The sequence below is a fragment of the Podarcis gaigeae genome, assembly GCF_964106915.1.
Source record: "Podarcis gaigeae genome assembly, chromosome: 2".
Lineage (NCBI taxonomy): Eukaryota > Metazoa > Chordata > Lepidosauria > Squamata > Lacertidae > Podarcis > Podarcis gaigeae.
The window spans coordinates 122,203,272-122,216,375 of NC_139679.1; the positions used below are offsets into that span (position 1 = coordinate 122,203,272).

General features: G+C 43.1%; 1 protein-coding gene across 1 annotated transcript; it reads left to right on the forward strand.

The window, feature by feature from the left end:
- Nucleotides 1–2,479: 2,479 nt before the first annotated feature.
- On the forward strand, nt 2,480–11,338 carry LOC310839531 (vomeronasal type-2 receptor 26-like; the record flags this gene model as incomplete). The annotated part of the gene is made up of 6 exons (XM_083728168.1): nt 2,480–2,577; nt 2,988–3,279; nt 3,534–4,337; nt 8,223–8,435; nt 9,525–9,651; nt 10,428–11,338. The coding sequence occupies 6 exons, from the start codon at nt 2,480–2,482 to the stop codon at nt 11,336–11,338; spliced, it is 2,445 nt and encodes an 814-aa protein (XP_083584294.1).
- Nucleotides 11,339–13,104: the final 1,766 nt, after the last annotated feature.

Below are 13,104 nucleotides of genomic sequence, written 5' to 3' on the forward strand. Positions count from 1 at the left end.
AATCCCCTGAATACCTGTTTTATTTGATTTTATATTGTTGCTCTTTCAGATTTAAGCTGCATTTTCATTTTAATGGATCTTGCTTTCATTTATTTTATTTATCTACTTGCACTTTGATGTGCTTTCGAACTGCTAGGTTGGCAGGAGCAGGGACCGAGCAACGGGAGCTCACCCCATCGCGGAGATTCGAACCGCCGTCCTTCTGATCGGCAGGTCTTAGGCTCTGTGCTTTAACCCACAGTGCCACCCGCATCCCTAACAAAACCAAATACATATCCATATAAAGAGATTTCTCTGAATCTCAAGACTTTCCCCCCATCCCCTCCATGGGTTCTAATGTTGACGTTTTCAACTGCATATTATGCCATAGTCTGTCCATAGTATTTGTAACATTACAAGTGAGATTAAAATCCTGCTAATGTTTTCATCTGCTTACAGGGGTCTCCTAAATAGACTATAAATCCCCCCCATTCTTTTTTGAAGTTTTCGTCTTCTTGGTCCCTGAGCTTTCGGCATAGTCTAACAGCTTGATCTGCCATTCCTCTCTGATAGGAACTTTGTCTTCTTTCCATCTCTGGGCTAACAGCATCAGTGCTGCTGTTGTCGCATACATGAAAAGTCTTGGGATCTTGCTTTTAAATTGTACACTGTGTACACCACTTAGAGGTTGTCACACCTACACACATCTAAACACACACACACACACACACACTGTCTATTAAAGGTTATTTTTCTCCTTGGATTGCAGCCATTTAATAAGGGAAGGGAAAGTAACCTGCTACAGCCCACTTTGACAGGGAAACACTTACTGGGGTCTCCCATGGCAACGGTTGTTTATATCACTGATTCTTTGAGCCCAACTCCTTAAGAGCCAGTGTGGTGTAGTGGTTAAGAGCAGTAGTCTCGTAATCTGGGGAACCGGGTTCGCGTCTCCACTCCTCCACATGCAGCTGCTGGGTGACCTTGGGCCAGTCACACTTCCTTGAAGTCTCTCAGCCCCACTCACCTCACAGAGTGTTTGTTGTGGGAGAGGAAGGGAAAGAAGAATGTTAGCCGCTTTGAGATTCCTTAAAGGGAGTGAAAGGCGGGATATCAAATTCAAACTCTTCTTCTTCCTCTTCCTCTTCTTCTTCTTCTTAAAAAGTGTTGATTTGCACGACCTATTCCTTGCTGCTTCAAAGTCCAGGTGTCAATTGCCCTCTAAGTAGCTAAAGATTGAGCCACCCCCCTCTCTGCTTAGTGGTAGCAAGAGCCCATGGGGTACCAGGCACTCACACAGGCTCTGTTGTCCTTTGGAAAACTGAGGCACAGCAGAGACAATCGTGGCTTTAAGAAAAATGGTTTATTCACATATTTACACCATCAGTCTGCATGGAAGGAGTTCGTGGTCCTTTCGAGAGGGGCTAGTACCCCAGATTAGTCCTGCAGCCCAAGGCATCTCTGCTAGCCAACCTCTCCCATAGATGGATCCCAGCCTTTCTTCCTCCTTCTTCCTCCCAGCAACCTTTCCCCCAAACTCCTCCTTCACACCCAGTTACTCTGGCAAGCTCAAATCCCAAATCCCCAGCCTCTGTTCACACCTCAGGTAAAGTTCTCTTGCACTGCTAGTGTCCCGCAATAGCCCTTGATGTTCCTAGCTCAGCCAGGCTGTTTTGCATAGGCCAGCCCAGGAAATCCTCTGTAGCTTGCATTCTCCCTTTGGTTTTTTGGGGGCGAGGGGGTCGCCTAAAACCTATAGCAATATAAAATGGTCAGGCAAAAACATTCCTCTTTAACCAAGGCTTTCAGCTGATTAACATTCTTATGACCTTTAAAAAAAAATTGCGGGAGGGGGGGACTACTGGTTTGTTTTTGTTTTTAATAGGTATTTTGTGTTCTCTTTTTTATAATCATGTTTTATTAATTTTCCATACAATCATTCCACAATACAATTTCTATTAAACTTTTCAGTTTTTGACTTCCTTCGGCTTTTCTGCCAATCATTCGAATTTAGTTTCTTTAAATACACATTTCCAAATTTTTATATTGCCTTTATACCTTCCCCCCTCTTATATTTTACATTTTTACAATTTTTTTTTTACAATATTTCTTATTTTATCACAGAGCTTCTCTAAATGCCACTAACGTTATTTCATTATCACTTAGGTATTTTGTGTTCTCATTTTGTATTTTCATGTTGTAAACTCCCCAGTGATCTTCAGGTGAAGGATGGTATCCCAAAAAACTAATAAATGAATTAATAACTAATAAAGAAACGTTTCACTCAGGGTTGGCGATTGGGATTCTAATTCTGATCAAGCACGGGCGTTGCTCCTAAAATAAATTCAAGGTGCTTTCACTGTCTAGAAATCATACAATCATAGAATAGTAGTTGTAAATGCCCTTCAAATGGCAATTTCCCCAAGCCCACTCCCTTTCTGCAATGTACATCATGGCAGTGCAATGTAGTGGCTAGAGTTTTGGGATTTCAACTGAGGAGATGTACGTGCACATCAGCCCTCAGCCACGAAGTCTTTGGCTCTCCTGTGGCTCCTCTTACATCAAAGAGTTCTTATCAGGGTCAAATGGTGGCATGAGGTATGGCACATATGTGCTGCCTTGAGCAAGTTGTTGTTGTTTAGTCGTTTAGTCGTGTCCGACTCTTCGTGACCCCATGGACCAGAGCACGCCAGGCACTCCTGTCTTCCACTGCCTCCTGCAGTTTGGTCAGACTCATGTTTGTAGCTTCGAGAACACTGTCCAACCATCTCGTTCGATGTTCTCCTCTTCTCCTTGTGCCCTCCATCTTTCCCAACATCAGGGTCTTGAGCAAGAGGAGACTGCAAATGTGATGGGTCGCTTGGATGAATGGCCATCAGCAATTCCTGTGTTACAGGGGGTTGACCTAGACTTTGGGGTCCCTGCCACCTCTACCATTTTCTGATTCTATGACTGTGACATACATTATTAAATGGAGGGTGATGTGTGAGATGTATGTTTTGTTGCAGAGAAGCATACACAGTTTTACTCCACAATCTGGCCTTCCTGCTCGCCATCCACGAGATCAACCAGAATCCCAGGCTCTTACCCAACATCACCCTGGGCTACAATATCTTTGAGAACTATGACAAAACAAGAATCACATACGACGCCATGGTAGAGCTGCTCTACACCGGTCATGCAAGTATTCCAAACTACAGGTGTGGAAGGCAGAATAACCTGCTGGCTGTTTTAGATGGTGCAGACTCTGAAATCTCTCTCCATATTTCGAACATGTTGGGCATCTACAAAATCCCACAGGTGTGAATTGGGGAGCAGTCTAATTTCACTTTGCTTTAAAATGTGTTTGGATGTCTGAGGGAGAAGGTTTCTGTTAGTAGCAATCTTCCTTCCTTCCTTCCTTCCTTCCTTCCTTCCTTCCTTCCTTCCTTCCTTCCTTCCTTCCTTCCTGTCCATCTGGACTGACAGAATCCTATGTTATGGAGAGGAGACCTGTATTTGAGGAAATTCAAACAAAGCCAAGCAAAACACTTTTCTTTTCTGTTCCCATCCAGGTTAGTTATGGGTTTGTCTCCCAAGACATCAATGATAAAACTCAATTCCCTTTTTTCTACCGGATGATCCCCAAAGATGACCACCAATACACAGGGATTGTCAAGTTGCTCCTGCATTTCAGATGGACATGGATCGGTCTCTTTGCTCCAGAGAATGACAACGGAGAAAGGTTCATGAGGTCCTTGACCCCTATGCTCACCTCAAATGGTGTTTGTGCTGCCTTCTCATACAGAATCCCAGAAATGACTCAGTATTTAGTGAAAATTCAGGTTGATTCACTTTTCACATTGGGACAAGTCAATGTATTTGTTCACTATGCAGAGACTCGTTCTTTCTTCAGCGGAATATTCTTTATAAATAAATTACTAAGATTGTCGCTACAGTCCACTGAGGGGAAAGTCTGGATCACAACAGCTTTGTGGGACATCACCACAACGTTCTCTAACTGGAGATTACATTTCCAGCACCGCCACTGTTTCTTTTCCTTCTTAATTCAGACAGAGATTGCCCCAAAACATGACAATTTTGACTTCAGTCGCTTAGTTCCTTACTGGAAGGAAGTGTTTGATTGTTTCTTTTCAAAGCACTTGTTTTCTGCGAAAGAACGTTTCAGATGTGAACAAAAAGGGGAATTGCCCCTGGATATTCTTGTGCAGAGTCTTTCTCCAGACAACTACAATATCTATAGCAGTGTGTATGCTGTGGCACATGCCTTAAATGCTGCTTACTCATCCAGATCCAAGAAGGTGGCAATGATGGGTGGAGGAGACGGGCGGAGGCTTCAGAGGCTACAGCCATGGCAGGTATTCCTTTTTCCATAACTGATAGTACGAATGAAATGTGCAAAAGTGTTCTATCATTATTTAGAACAGGCTTTGTGGAGATCCCACAACAACTCTCCACTTCTTTAATATTTATGTATTTTGGAAGGGTATCTCACCTTGGACAAAATGGACTGCTTCAAGAAGTGGCAGAGAGACATTTCTAGATTTGTCTGGCAGGGCAAGAAGCCCAGAATAAAATTTAAAATACTAACCGATGTAAAGGAAAGAGGTGGATTTGCCCTGCCAGACCTTAAACTCTATTATGAATCAGCAGCATTTTGCTGGCTGAAAGAATGGCTGCTTCTTGAGAACTCAGACATTTTGGATTTAGAAGGCTTTAACAATGTTTTTGGGTGGCATGCATATCTGTGGTATGACAAGGTTAAAGCACACATAGCATTTAAAAACCATATTGTCAGGAAAGCATTGTTCAATGTCTGGATAAGATATAAAGATTTACTTGAAAACAAAACCCCAAGGTGGTTATCACCGATGGAAGCCAAGGCTCCGAAAAAGCTCAATATGGAGGCCAAATGGCTGAAATATTGGTAGATTTTGGAACAAGAAGGAGACAAATTGAAATTGCAGAGTTTTGAGAAACTAAAAGATAAAGTGCGAGACTGGCTTCATTACTATCAAATAAGGGAGGCTTACAATCTGGACAAAAAAATTGGCTTCCAGGTGGAAAAATCAAAATTGGAAACAGAACTGTTAGAACCCAAAACTAAGAATTTGTCAAAAATGTATAACCTGCTGTTGGAATGGAATACACAGGATGAAACAGTTAAATCAGCTATGATCAAGTGGGCGCAAGATATTGGTCATAACATTATGTTTGAGGACTGGGAACGGTTGTGGACCACCGGTATTAAATTTACGGCATGTAATGCCCTAAAAGAAAATATTATGAAAATGATTTACAGGTGGTACATGACCCCAGTCAAGCTTGCAAAAATTTACCACTTGTCTGACAATAAGTGTTGGAAATGTAAAGAGAACGAAGGTACATTCTTTCACCTTTGGTGGACATGCCCAAGGATTAAGGCCTTCTGGGAAATGATTTATAATGAAATAAAAAAGGTACTTAAATATACCTTTTTGAAGAAACCAGAGGCCTTTCTCCTGGGCATGGTCGGCCAATTGGTGTTAAAGAAGGATAGAACTTTATTTATGTATGCTACAACAGCAGCAAGAATACTCATCGCAAAGTATTGGAAGACACAAGATCTACCCACCCTGGAAGAATGGCAGATGAAAGTGATAGACTATATGGAATTGGCGGAAATGACTGGCAGAATCCGAGACCAGGGAGAAGGAGTCGGTGGAAGAAGATTAGAAGAAATTTAAAGATTACCTACAGAAACATTGTAAAATTAATGAATGCTAAAATGATGTCGGAATGAAATGATATGTTAAGATAAAGAATTAAGATAAAAACAAAGAGGGAAAGGATTTGCTGAAATAACCATTCGAACTGGAATACAAAAAAGGGACTTGTGAGGAGGTCAGGGAAACAAGTAAATGAAAGGCAAGACATGGAAAGATGGATTTATTTTTAATTGTTTTTATTTCCTCTGTATTTTGTATCTTTTGTTTTCTTTTTTCTACTTTTTTATTAGTTTTGTAATTTCTTTTGAAATTTTAATAAATATCATTTAAAAAAAAAAATGGAAGGGTATCTCACCAATCAGGGCTTGTTTGTTTTTTGCGGCTTGGGGGTGGCATTGTTACAGAAAAAGCAACAACCTTTTCTTATATTTCTAACCCATGGTGGAGGAACTTCTGAGGCGGCCAAATTTAATGTGTGTGTGTGTGTGTGTGTGTATGTGTGTGTGTGTGTGTGTGTATTATAGCGATGAAAGGGAAAGGGGGAAAAGAGGAAGACATCTTGTGTCTTCCAATACTTTGCGATGAGTATTCTTGCTGCTGTTGTAGCGTACATAAAGAAAGTTCTATCCTCCTTTAACACCAATTGGCCGACCATGCCCAGGAGAAAGGCCTCTGGTTTCTTCTGGAAGGTATATTTAAATACCTTTTTCAGTTCATTATAGATCATTTCCCAGAAAGCCTTTATCCTTGGGCACGTCCACCAAAGGTGAAAGAATGTACCTTCATTTTCTTTACATTTCCAACATTTATTATCAGGCAAGTGGTAAATTATTGCAAGCTTGACTGGGGTCATGTACCACCTATAAATCATTTTGATAATATTCCCTCTTAGGGCATTACATGCCGTAAATTTCATACCGGTGGTCCACAACTGTTCCCAGTCAGCAAACATAATGTTATGACCAATATCTTGTGCCATGATCATGTATTTCAGTAATTCAACTTAAAAGGTGAAACTAATATATGAGATAGACTCATAACATGCAAAGCGAGATATGTCAAGGCTTTATTTGTTATAATTGTGATGACTGGCTCCCCAAATCTCTTTTCTGATGAGAGCAGCTTTTGCATCTCATTTGGAAACCAAGGACCCAGAGTCTGGAGGAAGAATGGGGAGGCACACAATGCCAGATGCTTGAAGTCCAATCTGACGTTTCCACAGTCTGTGTTGATTTGGGGAGCCTTGTCATCAGCTGGTGTTGGTCCACTGTGCTTCATTAAGTCCAGGGTCAACACAGCCGTCTACCATGAGATTTTGGAGCACTTCATGCTTCCTTCTGCAGACAAGCTTTATGGGGATGCTGATTTCATTTTCCAGCAGGACTTTGGCACCTGCCCACACTGCCAAAAGTACCAAAACCTGGGTCGATGCTCATGGGATTACTGTCTTTGATAGGCCAGCAAACTCACCTGACCTGAACCCCATAGAGAATCTATGGGGCATTGCCAAGAGAAAGATGAGAGACATGAGACTGAGCAATGCAGAAGAGCTGAAGGCTGCTATTGAAGCATCCTGGTCTTCCATAACACCTCAGCAGTGCCACAGGCTGATAGCATCCATGCCACGCTGCATTGAGGCAGTAATTGATGCAAAAGGGGCCCAAACCAAGTACTGAGTACATATGCATGCTTCTACTTCTCAGAGGTCCAATATTGCTCTATTTGCAGTCCTTGTTTTTCTGATTTCATTTAATATTCCAATTTTCTGAGACTGTTAATTTGGGATTTTCATCAGCTGTATGCCACGATCAACACAATTATAACAAATAAAGCCTTGACATATCTCGCTTTGCATGTCATGAGTCTATCTCATATATTAGTTTCACATTTCAAGTTGAATTACTGAAATAAATGAACTTTACCATGATATTCTAATTTTCCAAGTTTCACCTGTATCTTATAAGAGCAGGAAGCCAGTTTTGGAATTAAATTACATTGTATTGTATTATATTGTATTAAACTGAAGCAATCTGGCAAGATTTGTAATCATTTGGAAAATTGATAAAAAATAAGAATTGGAAAATGTGGCAAGAAGCACAGGGTAACAGTGGGGAATCGCTCAGGTGCCTTGAAACCAGAAGGTGCTTTCCCCACTAAGCCCAGAAAGCAAGCAAGCGAACGGGAGAGAAAGAGAAGAGAGGGGAAGGGGCTGTCCATTCAAGCAACAGGAGGAGTGGAGTGAGCTTTCCAGGCAGAATTGGTATATCTGGTGATCCAGTGCTGGAAAGCCTCCATGGTCGCCTCTCCAGAGTCAGAATAGTTGTGTTTCTCTGACAACACCAGCAATAAGCAGGAAGAACAACGAGGAACAGTCGAAATCCGGTGCTAAAAGCTTGATCTCTGGAACCGTTGGGCAAAATTTGGGTACAATCAGAGCAACAAAACATAGTTTCCCATAAAAGAACCTCACGTTTTGCCCCATCCCCAAATGGGAAGCACTGCAGTGATGCTCTTTTTATCCATGTGTCATTCTAGTTCCACTCATTTCTGAGGAACTTTAGATCTTACAACGCCTCCATGGATGCGGATGGGGAGTTGGCCGCCAACTTTGATATTTTTACCACGGTGGTGTGGCCCAACAAGTCTGTGGCTTCTGTGAAAATTGGGAGTCTCAAGCAGCAAGCACCTTCAGACAAAAGGTTCAGCATTGACGAAGATGCCATTGTGTGGCTTGGGCAGCTTGCTCAGGTGAGGAAAACCAAGGGTCAAGAATCCCAGTTATTCAGTGCCTTCAGAACACTGTTGTTGTTTAGTCGTTTAGTCGTGTCCGACTCTTTGTGACCCCATGGACCAGAGGACGCCAGGCACTCCTGTCTTCCACTGCCTCCTGCAGTTTGGTCAGACTCATGTTTGTAGCTTCGAGAACACTGTCCAACCATCTCGTCCTCTGTCATCCCCTTCTCCTTGTGCCCTCCATCTTTCCCAACATCAGGGTCTCTTCCAGGGAGTCTTCTCTTCTCATGAGGTGGCCAAAGTATTGGAGCCTCAGCTTCAGGATCTGTGCTTCCAGTGAGCACTCAGGGCTGATTTTCTTAAGAATGGATGCGTTTAATCTTCTTGCAGTCCATGGGACTCTCAAGAGTCTTCTCTAGCACTATAATTCAAAAGCACTTCAGAACACTAGGTGGGGGTTATTTGCAGAAACACCCGGTGAGCCCCTCACCCTACTGCAGTAAATATTAAGGCTCTTCTCATCCTAAGGCATTTCATAGAATCATAGTATTGCAAAGCTGGAAGGGATCCTAAGGGTCATCTAGTCCAACACTCTGCAATGCAAGAATCCCAGCTAAAGCATCCATGACAGATGCCCATCAAACTTCTGCTTTAAAACTGCCAGGGAAAGAGTCCACAACCTCCCAAGGAAGACCAGAAAGTTCTTTCTGATGTTTAATTGGAATCTCCTTCCTTGTAACCTGAAGGCATTGGTTCTGGTCCTGCCCTCCGGAGCAGGAGTAAACAAGCTTGCTCCATCTTCCATGTGGCAGTGAAGCTTTGCATCCATCTCATCTGCTTAATTTGCCCCAGATTGGACTAGATGCTGATATCAGTTTAGAGAATGCATTTACAACAGATCAATGATAGGTGGTTTCCCATTCTGAGAAAATAATGGGTCTCTGGTCTAATCCACAAGGACCCTTTTCTGTGGGGCAGAAGCTAGAGCAATTTTCTAGTAAAATGTGGAGTGATTGTGTATTTTCTTTGCCTGTTACTCAGTTCTGTGGCTTATTGACCCATCCCTATCACTTTTTATTTGATATCCCTTCACTTTATGATTAGACACTTCCACATTCAAGGTGCAGCAAAAGCTGCTCTTCTGGATACGTCAAAGTGATTCAAGAAGGAAAGCCGCTTTGCTGCTATGCTTGTGCTCAATGTCCCAGTGGGACCATCTCCACCCAGGAAGGTAAGGAATTTCAGAGGGAAAGGAAGCCCTTTCAGAACCAGGCATGTCCCACCAACTAGAAGATAACACAACCCCCTGTGTTGCAAAATGTAACAATCAATGCAAATGCAACACGCTGGCTAATAACTGGTAGTGGATATATAATTAATTACAATATCACTCAAAATATGCTAATAGGCCACTTCAAAATAATGTATCTATCATACAGTACATCTCACAAAATATACAAGTGACTTTAAGCTGTTGTATATATAAGAGTCAAATGAGGAGTCAAACAAGTCAATGAATAGTGAGGAACGCCAAAATGTCTCTCAAAGGAAGACGTTCTATGAAAGTCTGAAAGGAAGACGTCTCTCAGAAGTCTTAAAAGGAAGTCTGAAGAGGACAGTGTATCCGGAACAGTTCACTGTTTTGGAATAAAGTCTTCATCAGCTGGAAATGGACTAGAAGGCAATGAATGACAACAAAACTGAGCAACCTGCACGAATGTTATACAGTAAAACAAAATATATAAAGAGGTACTGTACATACCAAATAATTATCAGTGAGATATTCATACTGGTGTTGATTACCACCAACTAGAAGAGGCTGACCTGAAAGGGTAGACAGAGTGAAGCCAGGAGTCTCAATAGCATGTTTTAGGACATTCTAGGTCTCTGGTATAAGCTGTCACCCAATATATTATGGCATCTTGAAGAATCGAGACTAATACAAAGACCTGTATGATACATGGAACAAAAATCATAGGACAATGAAGTAACTCTTTATCATTGCAGATGCAGACCATTGCAACAAATGTCCAGAAGATGAGCACCCAAGCAAGAACCAAGATCAGTGTGTCCCCAAGATTTTCAGCTTCCTGGCCTATGAAGACAAGTTAGGGATCCTCTTGGTTTCCATTGCCCTCCTCTTATTTTTAATCACAAGCTTTGTGTTAGGACTCTTCATTAGATTCCGGGAAACCCCCATTGTCAAAGCCAACAATCGGGACCTCTCCTACATCCTCCTCGTCTCTCTCTTGCTCTCCTTTTTGTCCTCCTTCCTCTTCATTGGCCGGCCAAGCAAATTGACCTGCCTTCTCCGACAAACGGCGTTCAGCATCATCTTCTCGGTTGCTGTGTCTTCTGTACTGGCTAAAACCATCACTGTGGTGCTGGCCTTCATGGCCACAAAACCTGGGAACAAGGTGAGGAGATGGCTGGGGAAGAGTCTGGCCAACTCCATTATCATTTCCTGTTCTGGTGTTCAAGTTATCATCTGCACCATCTGGCTGGGCATGTCTCCCCCATTCCCAGATTCTGATATGCAGTCTCAGCCTGGAGAGATCATCCTGCGATGCAACGAAGGGTCTGTTGCCATGTTTTATGGTGCCCTCGGCTACATGGGCTGCTTGGCTGCTATCTGCTTCACGGTGGCTTTCCTGGCCAGAAAGCTACCTGGGGCCTTCAATGAAGCCAAGCTGATCACCTTCAGCATGCTGGTCTTCTGCAGTGTTTGGGTGTCCTTTGTGCCCACCTACCTGAGCACCAAGGGGAAATACATGGTAGCCGTGCAGGTCTTCTCTATGTTGGCCTCCAGTGCTGGGCTTCTGGGCTGCATCTTTCTTCCCAAGTGCTACATCATCATATTCAGGCCTGATCTGAATACAAAGGAGCACCTGACAACAAAAACTAAAGATGGCATCTGACTTAAAATATTATTTTATAGTTGAACTGCAGTGCAGCAGTAATGGAACTGCAGTACTTCTCATTTAAATGTAGCTTCACACATGGTAAATCCCATTTATTTCTTTAATTAATTAATTTCATAAAATTTACGCTCCACTTTATTGTAGGGAAAAAAACCTCAAAGCAGTTTCCAAAAGGATAAAGCAATAAAATTATCCTTTCATGTAACAAACGGCAAAACCACAATAGAATAAACTAAGACAAATTAAAACTCTTACAAGCTTTATAAACATCTGAGTAGGCCTGTCTGAATAAGAATGTTGGCAACAATAAAAACCAATGCATAATAACTCACCACTAGTCACCGACCTTTTGTGCTTCATGTTTTAGATGTGCTGGTTTATTGCAGGGTCATCCATCAAACTGGACATTGGCAGCTGCTGGTCTTTCCTTCTTGGCTACAGTTGTTTCTGAACAGGGCACCGAGTTGGGTCTCACATTGGGGGGGGGGGGGGCTGTTGCACTGAAAGAAAGAAACAACCAGCAATTCTCAAGCCTCTTGCATGTGCATCACAAGATACTCCCAGTGGCAGCAGCTATTGGTCTGTCTCTCAACTCCCCTCCTAATTCACCTCTTATCAGATGTTCCGCCTGGCCATCTGGGTGCAAGGCCTGCCTGGGAGCTGAGTGGCAAGTGCCAAAGGGGAGCCTTTCCACCATGCAGGCCTGCCAGCACCTCTCTTTGGGGCATGGCGTTGCTCAGGGACCAGCGGCGGTGGCGACTGCTGCCCAGAGGACTCCCAAGGAGACGAGGGGGGAGGCTGAAAGAACACTCCACAAGGCAGAGTGCTCCAACAGGGGCGAGGGGCTGCCAGCTCTGCAGGCGAGGGATGACATAACTGGGCTTCTGAGGAGCCGCAGAAAGAATGGAGTTGGAGAGCTATGAACTCAAAAAGTTTGAAAACCTCTGGTGTAACCAATTGGAAGTGAACATGAGGGGTTCTTGAGCTGTCCATGTGCTCAGGTATCCAGTTACAGTGGTACCTCGGGTTACATATGCTTCAGGTTACATACACTTCAGGTTACAGACTGCGCTAACTCAGAAATAGTGCTTCAGGTTAAGACCTTTGCTTCAGGATGAGAACAGAAATCATGCTCCGGCGGCGTGGCAGCAGCAGGAGGCCCCATTAGCTAAAGTGGTGCTTCAGGTTAAGAACAGTTTCAGGTTAAGAACGGACCTCCAGAACGAATTAAGTACTTAACCCGAGGTACCACTGTATATTGCTTGGAAAGATCGGGCACGAGGTAATCATATACAGTGGTACCTCGGGTTAAGAACTTAATTCGTTCCAGAAGTCCGTTCTTAACCTGAAACTGTTCTTAACCTGAGGTACCACTTTAGCTAATGGGGCCTCCCGCTGCCGCTGCGCGATTTCTGTTCTCGTCCTGAAAGTTCTTAACCCGAGGTATTATTTCTGGGTTAGCGGAGTCTGTAAACTGAAGCGTCTGTAACCCGAGGTACCACTGTATAGAAAAAGTTATAAAAGTGCCTTGAAGTCCATACTAGTTGCCCAGCCTCTGGGCCACTCTTGTTCCAGCTTGCATAAATCGGAATCCTTTCCACACACTGTTTATGTTCTTTTTGCTTAAAGAACCAGAGGAACTAAGACCCTCTTTGTAGGGTAACAATACGCAGGTGAGGTAACAAGGTTTAGTGAGCAGGAAGAATCAGAGGCAGAGGGCAATTCAGACTCTGAGGCAAATAATGAGGTTGGAGAAGTGTGGA